Source organism: Ischnura elegans, chromosome 11 (genome assembly GCF_921293095.1).
Source record: "Ischnura elegans chromosome 11, ioIscEleg1.1, whole genome shotgun sequence".
NCBI classification, from domain to species: domain Eukaryota; kingdom Metazoa; phylum Arthropoda; class Insecta; order Odonata; family Coenagrionidae; genus Ischnura; species Ischnura elegans.
In genome coordinates, this window is record NC_060256.1 from 3,182,109 (window position 1) to 3,201,084 (window position 18,976).

General features: G+C 38.8%; 1 protein-coding gene across 1 annotated transcript in view; it reads left to right on the top strand.

Moving 5' to 3' along the window:
- LOC124167594 (serine/threonine-protein kinase RIO3) overlaps positions 1–18,572 on the top strand; it is a 56,503-nt gene extending 37,931 nt beyond the window's left edge. The window contains exons 10-12 of the mRNA XM_046545574.1: positions 3,071–3,250; positions 7,825–7,932; positions 17,619–18,572. Coding sequence (XP_046401530.1) covers positions 3,071–3,250; positions 7,825–7,932; positions 17,619–17,753 — 423 coding nt within the window. The 3' untranslated portion in view covers positions 17,754–18,572. The remainder of the gene's footprint in view (positions 1–3,070; positions 3,251–7,824; positions 7,933–17,618) is intronic.
- The last annotated feature ends 404 nt before the right edge of the window (positions 18,573–18,976 follow it).

The window sequence follows — 18,976 nt, forward strand, 5'->3', positions numbered from 1 at the left end:
AAACCCAGATAGCTGTCATTACTGGTGGACTGACTAGCCAATTGCAGCCTTTGGATGTATCGGTGAATTAGCCATTGAAGGAAAAAGTGTGAGAACAATGGAACAAGTGGATAGGAGAGCCACATCATGCCCTCACACCTTCAGGTAGAATGAAGCGGCCCTCTATTTCTCTAGTGTGCGAGTGGGTAAAAAGATCTTTGAAGGACATAAAGGCTGAAATAATTGTTAAGTCCTTAAAGAAGTGGGGAATCAGTAGTGCTCTTGACGGAACAGAAGGCGACGCATTATTTTTTTCCTTGTTTGTGGCCTTCTAAATAAGGGTGCGTTTCAAATGCCAGTGAATCTTATATGCTGTCAAACACGGTATCTATTGTAGATTCAATTAATTCACGAATGTATTTAGGTAGATGATGTGCTGTCTTATTTTCTTTTCCCTTGCTTATGAAGAGGTGGCATGAGAGTTTTGAATGGATCTATACTATACTGGAGGTAAAGCAGGATGATTACTTGAATTAAGTGAGAAGAGCAAAGTGACTTCCTGCATTTAGTTACCCAGGAATATCCTCACCTTCCATCTGGTGGTATTGTATGACATGTGGAGCAGTCGGCCATAAGCTAAGGTCATTTGCTCCATGATTTAATGCACAGTGTCCGGCGATACCTGGTGGAAATGTTTTATATTCATGAGAATAAACTAAAATGGTAATTACTAGAGATGTGCGAATAGTATCCGCGAATACTCGAATACTAGAAAGTATTCGATATTCGAGATCTCGAATAGTTATGCCAAAGGTACCGTCTCGAATACCTCGAATACTTTGAATTTCGCGTCATACGCTTTCGCTCGCACGTCATTGGTAGTTGACTCAGAAAAATGAGAACTCTAGTCGTTAAGTGCATGCAGCGACGTTTTAGGCAAACTGACGAACTATATCAAATTCGCGGGTTAGAGCGGTGAAAAGAGTTCGACGTGGGGAATCGAAATTGATAGGGTGAAAAAATCCGAGAATCCCAGGTGTCCCCCATCAGGAGTAACTCAATGCCGTGGGATAGCAACATAGGCGCATTTCCCACGATCCGCTATTCCCTCCATTCAGCATTCACCCCACCCAATCTGACAATTTCCTCTTCTCCGAAATCAAACAAAAGGTCCCAGCTCGTGCAGGGATCGTATTACGAAGACTTTAGCCCCGAAAAATATCAAGTTACCGGAAAATAATAGAATAGCGTTTTACCCTTCACTCTTTCTCCCCCAGTGACCATTTTCCCGCATTCATCTTTTGATAAAAATAAGACGAGGTGTTTACCATGTGTCCTTTGTAGCTAATAACGACAGTCACTTATTTTGAATCTTCCCCAGGAGATGAAACTACCACAGGGAGGTACTCAGTGCCGTGGGATAGTGACATTGGCGCATTTCCCACGATCTGCTATCCTCCCTTCAGCATTCGCCTCACCCACTCTGACGATTTCCTCTTCTCCGATATCAAACAAAAGATCTGACCTCGCGCAGGGATCGTATTACGAAGACCTTAGCTTCGAAAAAAATATCAAGTTACGCGAGAAAAATAAAAACGTGTCTCGCACCCACCCCCTTTTCTCACCAGCTGACCTTTTTCTACCTACCTGCTTCGAATTTCCCCCTTTCTGGAGGTCGACTGCTGCATGAGTCATCTACTAGCCCGAAAGGTGTCTAACAATGACTTTCGGCAATTATTATTACACTATTATTGGATTGAAATATTAGTAATATGCGCGTAATTTAAGAAAGAATAAGATCAAACACGACATATTTATGACTTTATTAAAGCATTTTACGCAGGAAAATAAATGCCGGAAATAGGAAGAAATACGACGGGGGCTTAGCATTTTGGCGTAATGCTCAAATAGGGTGCTTTACTATTATTTTTTTATTGCCTAAATCGAAATATTAATACTCCTGGAGTACGTATTTAACGCTTTTAGATTTTTATTGGACGATATCTATTTTTCGCGATTAAATTAAAAGTGAAAATTTTCAAGCGCGCGAAAACGCGACGCGTTAGTGGGAATGATAGGGAAAAGTCCGTGTGACGCATTTCTGTTTCCCCCTCCCGCCTTGTGAGGTGACCTTGGGCGAGGCTCTGAGCGCTGATACCCTAGCAAACCTTACCTTATCAAACGAAAACTTTCCGACCTTAGCCAGTTTTAATAAGTGATTATTTAGACATGTTTCCCTGAGCTCTGTGCCTCATGCATGTCAAGTGGAGTGGCATCACATGGGTGCCAATCTGGCTTTTTTAAAATGAGGATAAAATTGACCATTGCCATTGGTCTAGACCAGTATTTCTTGAACCAAATAATTTGTATATTATGAATATACCAATGGTAGGTAACGAATCACAATCAATGCCTTTCGTTTTCTTTAATGAAGGAAACTACCCTATTGTTTACATAAAATTTAAATACACCATTAATAAGCTAAATTCCTGTTTGAATCCTTTAAAGGCAATCACAATTACTCACCAAAATCTTGGGTTTCCTGCTGCGTAGGCGACCTAGTCAAACATTTTCACATTCATAGTTTAGTATTCGAGGTATTCGAAATTCGAGATATTCGAATATTCGAGCAATGATTTGATATTCGAATTCGATATTCGAATTCGAGAAATCTACTATTCGACCCATCCCTAGTAATTACCCATCTTTTAAGTCAAACTCTCCCCCACCCCCCCTTGCTATCCTTTCCACCCCACCCTTCTCTTGCTGGACGGTACATATAGAACGAGGAAAGCCAAATTTGTACCTTTATAATGACACTACGTGTGGAAACTGGGTTGGTACTTAAGTAAATAAAATTATGTGGAAGTTTACCATTTTAGTTTATTCTCATGCTGCGTGATAGTCGGATAGGGAAGGAAGGGTGTAAAACTGCATCAGCATTAGCCTGCTCTCAACTGAAGGCACCGAGAGGAACACGGCTTAACGTCCCATTCCACAGACAGTGTGTTTTTTATCACTGATCCATAAAGGTAATATGTACATAGTTTTTTGTCGCATTTATTTACTTGGTCCTTCATTTGCTTTTCAGGCAATGGTAAAAATGTATCGGGATGCGGAATTGGTCCACTGTGATCTCTCCGAGTACAACGTGCTCTGGCAGTCCAAGGAAGAGCGGTGCATCATAATTGATGTTGCTCAAGCTGTGGAGGCGACTTCCCACCCCCATGCCTTGCCTTTTCTGCTTAGAGACTGTGAAAATGTTACATCGGTGAGTGTTTGCATGAATAGCATTTTCTAAAGGGCAAAATATAGGTAGCACACTTAGCATCTGAGAATGGGATTTACCATGAAAATAACTCTCCTACCTTTGTAAGTACCCTTGCGAGCATCAGACAGCAACGCCGGAATAGAAAAAGCATTTTGCTACCATATTTCAAAAGAATGCAAATGGCATCACTTAAATCCTCACACTCTTTGACGTCGTAACCGGTGCACAAAACTTCCGTTTCAATTAAAGCTGAATTTCCTGCACCATACTAACCAAACACAGTACGGGACTTAAATATAGGTTTTTTATTATATGAGCACTGAGTAGGTATGTACTGTGTATTCCATTGGAAGAAATGGGCAAATAAAAAGAATGATTGCACGAAACAAGGAAACATTTAATGAATTATTCATCATAAAACTACAAATATTTCATTTCAACATGAGAAAATCTTCATACCTTCAACGTTATATTATTAACACTGATATAGTGTTTTGTCCAAGTCTTATCAATGCAAAGTTGTTTGAAATAACACGCAATTGGTATTAAAATGCAAACATTAACACTTCCATATAGATAGTGCAAAGTATGTCACACAAGTTCACAATCACAAAATAAGGGCCATGATCACGACACTCAATGCAATGATTCCTTCCGTGACATCCACGCAATTTCGGTGTTTTTCTCAACAAATGTATTTTAAATAGACCAAAATGTGATTTCAAGCGACAAAAACGTTTTGTAATTAAATAATTACCGTATAAGCGCGTGTAAGAGGCGCACCTTTTTTCCCAGACATTGCAGCCGAAAATAGGGGTGCGCCTCTTACACAAACTTTTTATCTTCCCCCCCTCCCCACCCCCGGTCGCAAGTCCAAGGGGAACTGAGTGGCCTTGGTTTTCAGCGTGAGTCAGTCATCTGAAACCCTGGGTCAAAATAAAGCGGCAGGCAGGGGAGTTTCCACCTTAGTGACGTATTTTTAAAATGCTCCTGTTTGAATTTCTTGCAAGCATCGTGCCGTCACGTCAGTACCCCAGAGGTGAACATTGAAAAGATCGCGCGGGAAGATTCGCTCCGGAGCGCGCGCTAAATTTACTGCCACGAGTGGGCATCCCGCGGCATTTATACTGAATAAAGTAATCGCTTATCAAACGTATGGAAACGCGTAGTTTTGAAGGACATACCTGGTTAATAGTCAACATCTGTCTTGCCGAGCAATTTCCATTATGCTGAGCACCCGATTTTTCAAAAATCATCTTCAGACGCTTATATGAGGATTTTTGCAACTGAAAATTATATTGGTGTCAAAACCTGCGGTTTAAAAAATTCGAACAAGTGTGTTCATTGCTGGACTAAATGGTGGATAGAAGAAATCGGAAATGCTTATAAGTGAAGAGCGCTGAAGGAGAGGTCGAGGGGAAGGAGTGCGCTCCCTCCCCTCCATATTTCAAGCTACGAGGCTATGAGCGAAGGAGCAAGGGAAGAACACGTCCGATCTTGCATGTGACGTCGTTGCCTTTAAAGCGAAGGGGCGAAGGCGCAGCAATGTGATAGACGCAGTTTGCGTTGCCTAAAGTTTCCAGTCCGTCTCGTCTTGTTTGAATGTGCTTATGCTACGCTTGTTTCTTCCGAAATTGTCCTGTTTGGACTGTTTTGAATATTAGTAGCCTTGTTGTAACTATAAATCTTTGTGTCAAACAATTAGAGCTTAAAAAACTTAAATTCTGTCAGATATGCGTCGCGTTAGATCTTTCTTTTTTTTGAACCTCGTGCGTGTCATACAATTATTGAAAGCCTTGCTATCTATTGAAATATATCTTCGGGCTCAGATGACTCATCTGGCATTTGTCCTCCATAAACTGGGAGATGGATCAAGGTCAGTTGGTGAGACGGGGTAGGGATGAAACACGTTTCCATTGTTCCCCTGTAACTTCATGTTTTCCTATTTTCCTTTGGGGTCTCGGAAAGGAAAAAAACGGCAGAGGCATTGGCTGATGGAGGGCCGAGTGTAGTGCCGTTAGGCTCCTTGCACACACACCGATTTTGGACCGGTAAAATATCGGCCGATATTTTACCGGCGAAGCGATGCTTGCACACAAGCCGGATTTTTACTGGTCAAACGACAAGTTGCTATGTTTTTGAGCCAGCGATCCACAGTGACAATGGCCGGCAGATAACCGGCATTATACCGGTGCCGGCGCGTGGTCGGTACGTGTGCAAGCTCAAATGCTCGCCCATTGTTCACTATTGGAATGTGGACGGCCGATGTTTTACCGGCCGTCCAAAATCGGTTTGTGTGCAAGGGGCCTTAAATCTACGACGTAGTTATTATCCTACGGCGCTAAGATTGCCCCGATTGTTGTCCAATCTCTTGGGAAGGTTCATGCTATGTGCCTGTCGTGTTTTGCCTTAAAATTTTCCACGGCTGCAATGCTATTGCAATACTCCTGCGAGAGCTTTTAAACAAAATTGTTCTTGAGTAGGACACGCAACGTAGAGCGATGGTGTATGCGAAGACAGGATCGGAACTCTTTCTACTCCCTCTTATGCCGCTATTACCGCCGCAGTTATCAAAATTTCCTTTTTCAAATAGTACTGAAAGAGGAAATTTCGATAACTGTCGAAATTCCGGGCATACCTCTGCAACACCGCACGATAGGAAAAAAAATGGAGCAAAATATTTTTCTTTATAGCTTCGATCCTCAAAATAGGGGTGCGCCTCTTACACGTGTGGGCCTCTTACATACGCTTATACGGTACCCTTGTGGAAGTTACGGGATGCCTGTGCCATTAATAAACTCTAGGTGCTTGCCTCAAGCCACTCAGCCACGGCACTATGTAATAAAATGGACTTGCGCAAGAGAAGTAATTGCATGACAAAACTTTATTTGCGTGTATCTCTTGAACCCGGGCCTAAGGGGAAGAAAGTGCAACTCTTTTTCTACATTGCCGGTTTACGAAACGATTACATAGATTCAGAGAATAACATGGGCATTCAGATCCCAAAAATTGATCTCACGATGTCTGCTTGTTGGTAAAATATGGCTTTGATATTGTAACCCACCGGTCCGCCGTCCGTCCGGGTCTCACTTTCAGAGGGGTGGGGGAGGATAGTTTAGAGGGATTGCTCAAGGTTAGCGAGTCGTGGTTCGATGGCTAGGGGAAATGGAGGGGGTGGGAAGGAAATGGAAAAATAAGTTGGGGTAGGTTCACTTGCTGAATGGAGGCTGGCGCGTACGAAATAATGAAGGCTTACGTAACAGTTTACAATTCCAACAACACGTTTAATGAGCACTTCAATTGGGAAATGTTCCACAAAATACATAAATAAATGACTCTTTGAATAACACAAATTAAACTACTGCTACTGGCCAATTAGGTACCTTGTAACATCAATTAATAAATGACAGAAAAGAAAATAAACCCTGATTACAATTGTTGGCGTGAAATATTATAAAAATGCTTGAAAAATGACAAACGCCAATTCCAAATTATCACTTATTGTCCTACTAACTACAATGAACCATTCACACACACACGGGGACACGGGGGAACTTAAAAAATATATAAAAAAAATGTACGGGAGAATATCACTGTTCTTCTTCTCTTGAATGGAAGAGAGAGGGGAATGGGGAGTGGGGCTCTTCTGATTCTGTTGAAATTTGGGGATATTGGTGGCTAGAGTACTTATCGCTCTCACTGATTTGCTGGTGGAGAAGATTTCCTCGGCTGGCTCGATATTGCGACTAGGATCGCTGTGGGATGAGAGAACTCCTTTGTTGGCGCCGTGGATTGACGTCTTCTGCTGCGAGTGCTAGGAAGATACCGTCTTATCTCCTCTTTCCAAAGTCATCGCCGTTTAAATCTCGCGTCTTTTTCCACGCTGGGCTGCCTCTCTCTCTTTATCTCTCCTCACAGGACGGGTGGTTCGCTGAGCAGAGCCTTCAGCCAATTTCTCCAGCAGAATAGTCTTCTGCATGTCGTCCGCATTCCGCTTCTATAGCCACTTTCTGGGAGGGGGGATGAGTGAACGGAAAAACCCCAGGCATCGGGTTTTTTCGGCTATTCTTCCGTAGGGGAGGGGGGGTTTCTGTGGAGGGCGGGGTTGGAGGATTTCATCATCTCCATACGCAGGTGTTCCGGCTTCACAGTGGGGTGGGGAGAAACATGCTACAAATCACAAAGACACCGGAACTTTCCACTTCGTAGACGGAAGAATCGAGGGAGGGGTGGGGGATGGAAAAATACAAAATCTAGTCATTCATTCATCACTTCACATTCACACACACATTTACACAAAATTACATGAGCATTTACACAAAATTAAATAACACTTTACAATATTTATTCGACCCTTCATAATTTACGCAAGCCTTCCCTACCTCGTAAACGCCTCTTTAATACACCATGAACCGAGCCAAATGGCAACGGCTACAATATTGCTTAACTTTCGCATAAAATGTGTTCATTTCCCCTTGTAGAAAGGGTAACTAGGAGGTTAGAGAGAGAGAGTGATAATGAACTTGTTAAGTGATCGGAGGGTAACATTGTAAACATGAGTTTTTGTTTTTCAGTTTTTTCGAAGGAAGGGTGTAAAGGAAGCAAAATCTGCGCAAGAGCTGTTCACGCAAGTGAGTGGACGGTCAGTGAATGACGAAAGTGGAAGGACTCTAGAGGAGCAGGTCTGTACATAGTTGCTAACCAATTACTATTGTGTACTGTTGTTTACTAGTTAGTGTTTTACTCTCCAAAGCCTTCTGTGGTTATTCTGCGTACACCATGCCTTGATACTCCAATAGCCTGCCTCAATTTGCCTTTCCTTGATGAGAGTGAGCTGCTTTGATTTTGGCTTTTGGTATTGTCTTGCTGCATGCCAATGCTGGAATTTGGCAGTATGTGGGTGGATGAAGTGCTGTTTTCATATTTTTTTCTTTTCATGTATTTCATTAGTGGTTGTATATGTCCTTAAAAACCTGGTTATTTGGTTAATTTTATGTGTATTAATGTCAGTGATACTTGAAGATCGTTTAATTTTTATCATGTTCACCAAGGGTGATGAAAACAAACTGTTACTTACATACAGTTTAGGACATTGCAGGCATACATAATTATGTATTGTTTTTTTTGTCGATATCACTAAATTATGCCGAGGGGTGCAGAATGCACTGAAAGAAATAAAAAATTTTCTGTAAAATCTACATTTGGACACCTTTTCCCATCAATTTGCTTAAAAATGTCCTAGAAAAATTACAAGAGTGGGTTGCCAGATTTAATAGCTTTCATAATTTACAACAACCTCTTGGACTATATGGCACTCGCACTTTGGGAGCATTTAAATAAAATCTGAAATCCCGTCCCAAGAAAGCGCAAAATTTCTGCCATTTTAATGTCATAACTATGTTGAGTGACAGAAACTTCCGGTTTTTGGAATCTTCCTCTGGATCATTTCCGGTCCTCTACCTGTGTGCTACATTTCAGCTCTCAGCTCTTTTGGAAGTGGTCTGGAATTTATATGCGTGAGTGAGTGTGTCACACATCCTGTTGCATATGTATATAAAGGGGGATTTTGAAAAACTTAGGAAAACCTGCAATTAACGCAATTCAATAAAAAAAACATGCAGAGGAGATGCATGTTCCTTTCAAAGCCCATATCAATTTCATGTGGGGCTTAGGCTACCTTGCACTTTGAAGATTTGTTTTGAACCCAAGACCTTTTGGCCAGCAGCCAAATACTTTATCCTCAAGGATGCCACATTTACTTATGAATGTACAATGTACATAATACCAAATACATACAGAGTTATTCTAAATGATGGGCCCATTTTCAAAACTTTATTCAATTACAAATCCAAAATTAACTACCGTATATCTCCGAATATAGTCCCCCCTTTTTTTCCAAAAATGGCCGCGGAAAAGTAAGGGGGGGGGGACTATAATCGAGTGTAATCCAATTTAGAATTTAGCATACTAAAGGTGACCATAAAGTAATAAATAACGGCATAATGGCTAATGTTCTCGTAGTCTTTCTATTTGAGTATATTTATGAGGATTATAATCGGAGATATTAGTAAATACTGCCACGTTTTACCGGAAATTAAGACAATTTTTACCACAAATGTTGTACAGATACGATTATTCCGATTCAAATAGCATATCGAATATGCGTTTTCACGGAATCCATCGGGTAGCCGCTAATTTTTCTTGGAAAAGTATTGTTAGAATAATTCAATCGACACTGATCACTTAATGACGCAAAACAGTAAATAATTAAAATGAAAACTAAACACACACTATCATTACATTAATCGAACACTAGAATTGAATCAATAGTATATGTACCCGTCGCTCATTTAATAACTACACGATTTAAATAATTGCGAAAAATAAACAGATAAAGTGAACCTTTCGTGACGATTTAGCATTTCATTGCGTCCGTAGCTACTATACGTCCGTGCGGTTCGTGTTTACAACCACTGCCTTTACCGCCTTCACAGAACAAGAATGCGCCATAGGTGATGCATTTGTTTCTGAAAAGGCGCAATAATCGACGACTTTAAACCAGAAGCGCCGGCATTACTGCATTTGATCGAAATACAGCGACTCAGCATCGAAAGTGTAATCAATTTATTGAGGAATATCTTCAATTCGTCAGGGTAAATAGGATCGATAAATTACGTCGCATAACGTTTCGCAATTATTTCCGCGATATTTTCTTTATTAAAAATAATTTTACGTTCAACAGTGAGGTGATGGATCAAGTAGAAAGATGAGGATCAATCCTGCCGCAGATTAGAGGCCTTCAAAGACGGAGTTTCGATGCCAATTTAAAAATAGCCGTTGCAGAATACGCCGTAAATCATAGTATTTACAGCGCTTGCAAAGCGCTAATACATCGCGGAAGTCATTTCGGGGGTCTCGATGCGGCAGATTCAAAGAATTAGAGGAAAATATCGTCGAATTTGTGCGCAAATGCAGAGCAGAAGCTCTTTGTGTAACTTATGCAATGATTCGCGACGAGGCATTGAAAATTGATATAATTTTTTTTCAGTTTTAATGTTTGTTGGAAAAAGTTTATTTCTTAATTTTATTACTTTGATATTTGTAAGTCCTGTAGTTTAATTGTTTTGCTTAGCAGGCATTTGATAGCAATATTTTATAATATTTATAATTTATTTAACACAATTTTATTTAGATTTCCTAAATTCTTCAGGTCACTTGGATTTGTGATGACTTGATGGGTGTGTTACACTGGATCTAAGGAAGTTTCAGGGCCAAATGCAATACTGTTTATGGGCTTTAAGTTAAAGCTTATATATTGACATTGTCTGTAGTCATTTGGAAATCAAAAATATTAATAATTTGTGAAGGTTTAAAAAATGCAATAGCCTTGGATACTTAAAAAAATTTCTCATTTCTTCATTACATCTGGTTAAGGAACTATAAATTACTGATACATGCAATGGATCACAACATGTTTTAGGTATAGTTATTTTGTTGTGATGGAAAATATGTGAACAGATTTGTTCTTAATCTTCACAGAAAATAATAGTTTTTATCGAATCTAGAATCTTAACTTGCTAACCACAGAAAAATTGCCTTCCTTTACATTTTAAAATTTTTCCCAAAACTGAGGTCTCAAAATTGGGGGGGGGGACTAAATTCGGGGGGGACTATATTCGGAGATATACGGTATGTAACTTTACACCTATGGAAAAAGGAAGTTTCAAAGGTTTTAATTCTTAATGTATGATATCAATGTAATTTAATGAATTTCATTATTTGTAATAATAAATGAGTTTTTAATAATTACATAATTATTAGAAATGCGATAAATGTTCAATAGGGCCACTGTTTGTGGCACGGCAAACATCAACATGTTCCACACTCTTGAAAGCGTATCTGCTATTATTGCGTGCACGGCAGCAGTGATCCGGTTCTGTTTAGAGTGGTCGGTAGAAGTGCTATGTGAACAGCATCCATCTCATAGCCCATTGAGAAATAGTCAATAGTCATTTCATTCCATATGTTGGTGCTAAATTTTGTAGGTTTTCCACTTCACTTGTAAGCATCGTATAGACGAATATAGACGCTATGTTTATATTCGTGGTCACTCGCGTGACGATCCACGCACTGGGTGTTTTCCTTCGCGTATTGTGGCATCCCACCCCCGACTCGCCCGGATACCACAATAGAACCGGGGGGAGACGTCGCACAAAAATAAAAAGAAGTATACAAATCCGCGAAGATCCCTCCCGCATGGGACCTACGGGACAAAACTATGCCATTCACTTCTTGTAATTCACATAAATAAAAAAAATATTCCCCTTCTTTGGAGATGATTGCGGGTGGGGGGTTCCCGATTCAAACTGATGGGTGACATTCGGGCGCTGATGCACTCGTCCCACGCATTTACGGGAAGGAAAACGGACAGGGCGAAAGGAAGGGCGAGGGATATTTTCCTTGAGGTGACCCGTGAAGGAATCAGAACAAAACACTTTCAATTAAACAAAATATAATTCACACAAATAAGGTTGCATATGACAAAAACAAAAGAAACCCTCTTATACACTAATGAAGTATGAGTTGGTGAGAGCCACTTATGAAACATCAATGATAAATAAAAAAAAGAAACAACAACAATATAACTTGGTTTCGAGATGAAAATCAATATAGCAAATGATGACAACAAAGTAAAGTTCGGATGTGAACACGTAAATATGATATAATTTCAATGATTTCTTGACTGGGGAGGTAAATGATAGTCCATCCCAACAAATGTAAATTTGGGTGCGAACGTTAATTGTACTTGGTGATTAATTTCACTTTCACTAAGTAACGGGTGCGTTCCGTGACTGTTTGTCTTAACTTGGCTTGGCAGGAGACACGAGGGGGCTTTGGGGGGGGATAGCTGCAATCTTACTTTATCGTTGTCCGAGTTTGGACCAGGTTGGATCCAACAAACTCTCGTTCCATTTACTGCACTCCTTTCTCCCTTGTTGGAGGAAGCTGCATCCGGAACGGAGGTAATGCGTCCTCTTCAGCTGGTCCTTTGCTCCTTCGGACAGGGGGGGATTCTTCTTTCAGATCAATCAGTCTGAAATGACGTTTGGGCCCCTTGTCTCCTCCTGCCATGCGTCGCACTCAGATTTCGGGCATAGGCTCCACCCGACAGTCACTTAGGAATTCTCTCTCTTCTCTTCCGCGCACCACCGTTTATTATCTCTCAACTTGGGGTGGGGGTAATGCACAATGAACAAAAAAGGGGGAGTAACACGCCATTCTCTCAGGAAAAACCCGAGCTCCCCTCCTCCCACACACACTCACACACAACCATACAAAAATCAGCGAAAATACATTCATCCCCTCTTACTCATCCACGCCTTCCTCCACGGGCCATGGTCTGGGGGTGGAGTTTTGGGAAAGGTCGTGGAAAGAGCGGGTAAACTGGTAGGGAAGAAAATGCGCCGAGTAGAAATGCACTGTAATGGGGCTTGAACCATTACAGTATATTATTACCAAGTTCTTCGATAAATTTTAAAGTCGTTTTCATCGTAATCTTTTTTCCCTGCTTTTTTCGTGACAGCGTCAATAAGCGCGAATCAAATACGGAAAGGCCCAGAAACGAGACGGGAAAACTTTTTCAATCGAAAATAAAATACAAATTTTGGGAAGAGTCGACTCGCATTTTAGGTACTCGCGTTTCCCTTGCCAAAGAACTTGGGATTCCAGTGTCCACATTAAACACAGTTATTATAACTCGCAAAAACATAGAAACCAGTGCAGTGGATTGCGGACCCAGTCCAAAGAGGCAAAAATATGTTAAGTACTCGAAATATGATAGACTAGAAGAAATTTTAAAAGAATGGTTTAGTGCACCAGGTCCTCGAACATACTCATCAGCAGAGTTATTCTGAAGGAAAAGCACAACATATGGCAATGAGGCTTGGAATTGAAGACTTCTAGGCTTCAAACGGATGGTTAAGGAGGTTTAAGACTAGGCATAATGCGAACACAAAACAATTTGTGCTGAGTCCAATAGTGTTGATCCCCCAACAGTGGCAGGAACATTGTTTAAGTGAGCATATAGAAGGGTATGCTCCAAAAGACATTTTCAATTTAGATGAGAAGGGCCTTTTTTTCAATACACTTCCCCATAAGACTATAGAGTTTAGAGGTGAATCTTGCCATATTGGGAAGAATAGCAAAGCTCATTTAACAGTATTGTTAGGTGCTAATGCCAATGGTAGTGAAAAGTGAAGGCCATTTGTCATTGGAAAATCAAAAAATCCCAGATGCTTTAAAAATATCAAGACATATCCCACAACCTATGCCGCTAATACCTAAGCTTGGATGACGTCACATTTCTTTCAGGAACAAATGCAGGCTCTAGATGCCAAGATACCCATATGGGTGGATAAAGCCAAACAATTGTAGTATTTTTAGACCAATGCCCAGCCCACCCAAAAAATATGAATTTGAGGAATATAAAACTGGTGTTCTTCCTATCACATTGTACCAGCCATTAGATTTAGGGATAATCCATGCATTCAAATCCAACTACCGCAGGATTCTAGTGAGAAAAGCAATTAATCTTATAGACAGTGAGAGGGACCCAAAGAGCTTCAAAGTATCAGTATCAGTTTGCACTACACTATGTAGCATGATCTTGGAAAGAAGTTGACGAGGGAAAAATAGCAAATTGTTTTAAAAAAGTGGGATTTAGTTTTTCTGAAGACTGCAACTTGGAACAGGATGGTGAAGAATCGCTGGAAGAAGGGAGAGGTGGCAATATAACTTTGGGAGCCAATGATCAGTCGCCATTATTTGGAGATGAAATCAGTTTTTCAGATTTTGTGGGAGTGGATACGCAATTATCAACATGTAAGTCACTTACTATTGATGAAGCTATTGACCTGCATGACAGTGATGAGACAGCAAGTGAGGAGGATGATGATGATACAGAAATGTGAAAAGAAAGCGCAATCAATGCTATGTCTGCTGTCATTGCACTGAGGCTACATTTATCAACTGTTGCAGGAATGAGAAAGAATTAGAGCTGTTGGACATCATAATAAAAAGAGTAGAAATAATTTGCTCAAATAAAATGACCAAGCAAAGAAAGATAATGGAATATTCCTAGAAGAAGGCTAATTAAAAGAACATGTTGTAATGGTGCTCCTTTTTTATCACTGAATTCATCCCAGAATGTTTAATTTAAATTCGGTGTTATAAAATTATTTGCTTTAAATTTTGAGAAGACTTTTTGAGAGTTAAGGCTGATACATATTGTTTTTAATTATATGTTAAATGGATTTTAAGTCAAACATTTTTTTTAGTTTATCCAAAGATTAAAATATTTTTACTTTAGAAGATATTTTTAAATTTTATGGAATTAATAGAATATGTTTATCCGTTTTACTTATTTATCAGCAATTATCTGCGTTAAAGGATCTCTTCCAGAAGACTGATGTTTTGTATGATCTACCTCACTGAGAGTTCAGTACTAATAAACAATTTTTTGTTATCATAATTAAAGGTTTTATACTTACTATTCATTTAGAACATGATTCATATGAAAAATAGAACATTTAACTATATTTAAAGAGTTTATTTTTCATAAAATTGTGCCTAACCTCGATTTTACACTTTCCCGCGATTTACCCTTTTTTTCCTTGTCCCCCTCAAAAGTGTAAAAGAGGGGTTTTACTGTATTACTAATGCCATTCATCGTCATACTTATTTTCTTCTTCAAATCACCCCGGCATATGTATTGCTTTAAGCCACATTTTCCTTCTTTCCTCTTAAATTGGTGCATTCACAAATACTTTATCTGCCTTAGATGTGATTGTACTTCGAAAAAAAGGCACAATGCACCATTTCCATGGAATGATGATTTATTCCCACTTCAGTTTTTCACAAGGACTTTGACTGCACAATTGGCTGAAATGGAAAAAAGCTGGCCAAAAATCAAAATATTGACTTTTTCTTTTTGAACTGAGAATGGTACTACATCATTTTACAATTTCCAGGGCATGTAAAATTCTAGGTTATTTTTTTCAAAACTAATTGTTTAATTTTTATAGTCTCCAAATAATCAATAAAAATCTATGAAATGTTGTGTGAGCACAATTTTTATGAAAAAGTTCACTGTTTGTTCCCCAAGCAATAGAGTACAATTTATCATTTTGGAATTTTTGATGATATTTATTGATAGTACTATCCTTTAAATTAGTTATGGGCAAACTTTTGTTATTGTCAATTGTTTTTTGTTAACCTTATGAATTCTTGATAATATCACAGTTTTTCATTGATTTCTCACCCAATGCTAGACTGAATGAATGTAGTTGCTGCTCCTCAGATATTTTCGAAAGTGGAATGAGTGCTCCAGAGTGAAGAGAAGGTTTCTGAAGTTGAATAAAATTTGATTGAAGTAGCTAATGGCCTAATAACTACTTGTCGCTGTGTTAAAATATCTCCCAAATATCTTTGAGTTGGTAAAAATTATTAATCTACAGTCATAATTGAGTGCTATATAAAATCCTTTTCCAGGAATTTCGGACAAACTAATTAGCCGCTTTTCAGTCATTTTGAGAGCCTTATTGCTTGGACTTCTAGTCAATTAAATGATTTTTTCAACTTACTGCCTTAAATTAGCTAAACTGTTTGTAAAGCTTTATCTATGGTACATACCACCAACTATTCACTAAGGTTTAATCCATGGAGTGGAAATTGTGAAAAATGCAATGCTTCTTACTGGACAGCTTTCGGAAGAGGCGTTGTTAGCCTGACACAAGGATATAAGAAGACATCGTGAAAAAAACATCAAGAAAGTTTCCAGGATTGCCGCAAACTATGGCTTTTTCCTTAGGCTTCTGCTTACATCAGATCCTTTTACATATTTCTTGTTCAGCAGGGAATCCCTGTAAAGTAAAAAAATCACCAGAGGAAGCAGAATCTTCTGGTGTATAGCAAAAATATTTTAAAATATGAGTAGTCTTCCTCTTCTGACTCAGAATAGGATTTCAAGCTTCTGTTTTTGATTGATTAGCAATAAAAGTATTTGTTAATTATTTTTTCTCAATTAATTCTCTTTAATAACCAAAATTTCAAATCTAGAAGGCTAAATAGCAATTTTCAGTCATCAATTACCTTATGTAAACGTATGAGATAGCTGAACCATTGTTAACAATGGAAGAAATTCTATCTTTCCCTTAATATCCCCAAATCAGAATTTCGACTTGCCCTTGGCAACTATTGTTCCTGCATATTTTTTCTAATTTTTAATTTTTATTGCACTCCTAAAGAATATTATGGCCTACATTGTCCTAAATAAGTTTCATTCTATCCTTACATTACGCAATTGCAAAAGTTTCATTAGTTTTGCAATACTTAATGCTACAGCGATATTTGGCCAGCTTTTTTGGATTTCAGCCCACTGTGGACTGGGACTAGTCCACTGCCACTACGGAAACATATTGTTTATGAGACCCTGATGTCAAGCTCGGAAAGCATAGCGATGGGTCTTTTGGAGTGCAAGATCACTATACAATTTTCAAAGTGGGATATCATGATTAATATGCAGGTTTTTGCTTTCATCGTAATTTTCACTGTGGAGGACAGTTTTTATCCCATAATCATCCATTTTTAGTGGAATTTCATTCAGACAGCACATTCATTATGCCGGTTGGATGGTGTAAAATTCAGAAAGTCAAGCAGTTTATTTACGTGCCTGGTATTTTCGGACAGAAGGGGTTTAGTGGAGAGAATATAAGATGTAGAATTTCCCTGAGAAAGTATTATGTGAGCAACCTTCTCGCTACTCCTTTGCACAGTGTACACTCAAAGAGACTGAGCAGAATTGGTTATTAAAGGAACCATTCCATAATTTCTTGTGTATGCTATTCCTTTGCTTCTGATTTGCCCAAATATAAACAACAGAATAAAGCAAAGAATAAATTTTGTCTGAAAATAATATTTTGCCCCAAGAAATACGGTGCTTAATGTGTCCATAACTTGTGCTTCAATTGGTGGCCATGCTTTCAGCCTCTGCTCTTAATTTTTCTCGTCTTCACCTCAAGAGTCGGACGAGATGGATTTCCAAAATTCATTTCTATCAAAGTTACATTTCCACATTCTCAATCGTCTTTTCGGTGATATTGTTTTATGTCGCAGTGAAAATCAATTGAAGCTTGACATAATGAGTGATTGAATAAATTTGATGAAAAGGAATAACATTGACAAAACTTCACGAGAATAAACTTCAAATCAAGTTTTTTTTTTTGGAAAAGATTTGACGAGAATTTTTAAAAAGGTTTGCAGCAGATTTATCCTGAATTTTACTTTGAATGAAGTCCTATTCCTTTCACAGATTCAAGAGTATGAGAAGAATGAAGAGCGATTAACTCATGGTTTACCGGATAAATCTTACTCATTCGATTACTGTTGGGAACAGTCTAAGAAGATGTTAGCCGTTGAAGACCATGAAGATGTTGAAGAGCAGTAGTTATTCTTCCTTGGAATGAAATGATGATTCAGCATGCAGGGAAACCTTTCATTTCTTTTATTTTTTCACGGGCAGAAGGTAAAGACATGGCCATTGCACAATTACTTGATCATTTGCAATGAGTGGAGAGGCTGAATCGAAAAGGAACAAGGTGAAGTCTTCTTTCTGTTGACTGAGGAGTAATTGTGGCTGGGCGTGCCCTCAAATGATTGATTGGCTTAGCAAAAAGGAAAAGAGGTTGTGAGTATGAGCGCACTCTCCAAATTCCTTTGTGTAATGATACTCTGCTACTGATGAATTTTTTTCCAGTGAAAGCTTCAGCATCTTGTTTCACTGCCATGAGGGAGCTGGCCTTTCTCAGTACTTAAACACTATTTAATAGTCATGTCAATCAGTAGCTAAGACATTGGTCAGTTCAAAAGCTCTAATTTATAAACCAGTAATGATTGCTCTGCTCATGGAATTTTGTAAATCAATTTACCTAACTGTAAACCAAAATGATACCTCTCGCTGAATATAAATTTTGGGTCAATGTGGTTTTCTGAAAAAAGCAGTGTTACTCATTGTCAAAACGTCTTTTTGAATGATTTTTTTATATCAGCTCTTTCAATTTTTATATGTTCATTCTGAACTTCTCAGGAGATTGAGAATTTGGTGTAAAGTTCTTGATTGATCCTATTCTCATTTGAATTAAATTTTTTTTAAATTGTGATGGATTTAGCTCGATCCTGGCAGTGAGTAGTGATTTATATCATTTAACCTGGCACTGACATTGTATGGACACCAGTGGAATTGTGCAAATATATATTTAAAAGTTGATTATTCTTTGAGGTCTTTTTTTCACTTGCTAATTTTTCTACATCTAGAGTATGTCTTTTAAATAACTAATGGACAACAAAGTGGTGATAGCTTTGAAGATTTTCTGAAAAATAGATTTACAAAGGTATCTCATTCACTGTGATCAATGAGTTCAATGGTCATCGATTGGAGATTCTGAGAAACTGGGCACCTATCCTGTATGATTCTGCTTATCTTCAGGTGCACTCATTCTTTTTGATCAGTCACTTAATTTTGTATGAATGGATTGGGAAGATTTGCGGTACATTATGCATTGGTATCTATTCTAAAACATTTTGATGAGAAGAATGTCTAGGTTGGAAAACTAAGGTACATATGTAGTTAGAGTGCCTTTGGTGGAAGTCGCAAGATATTGATGAAACTTG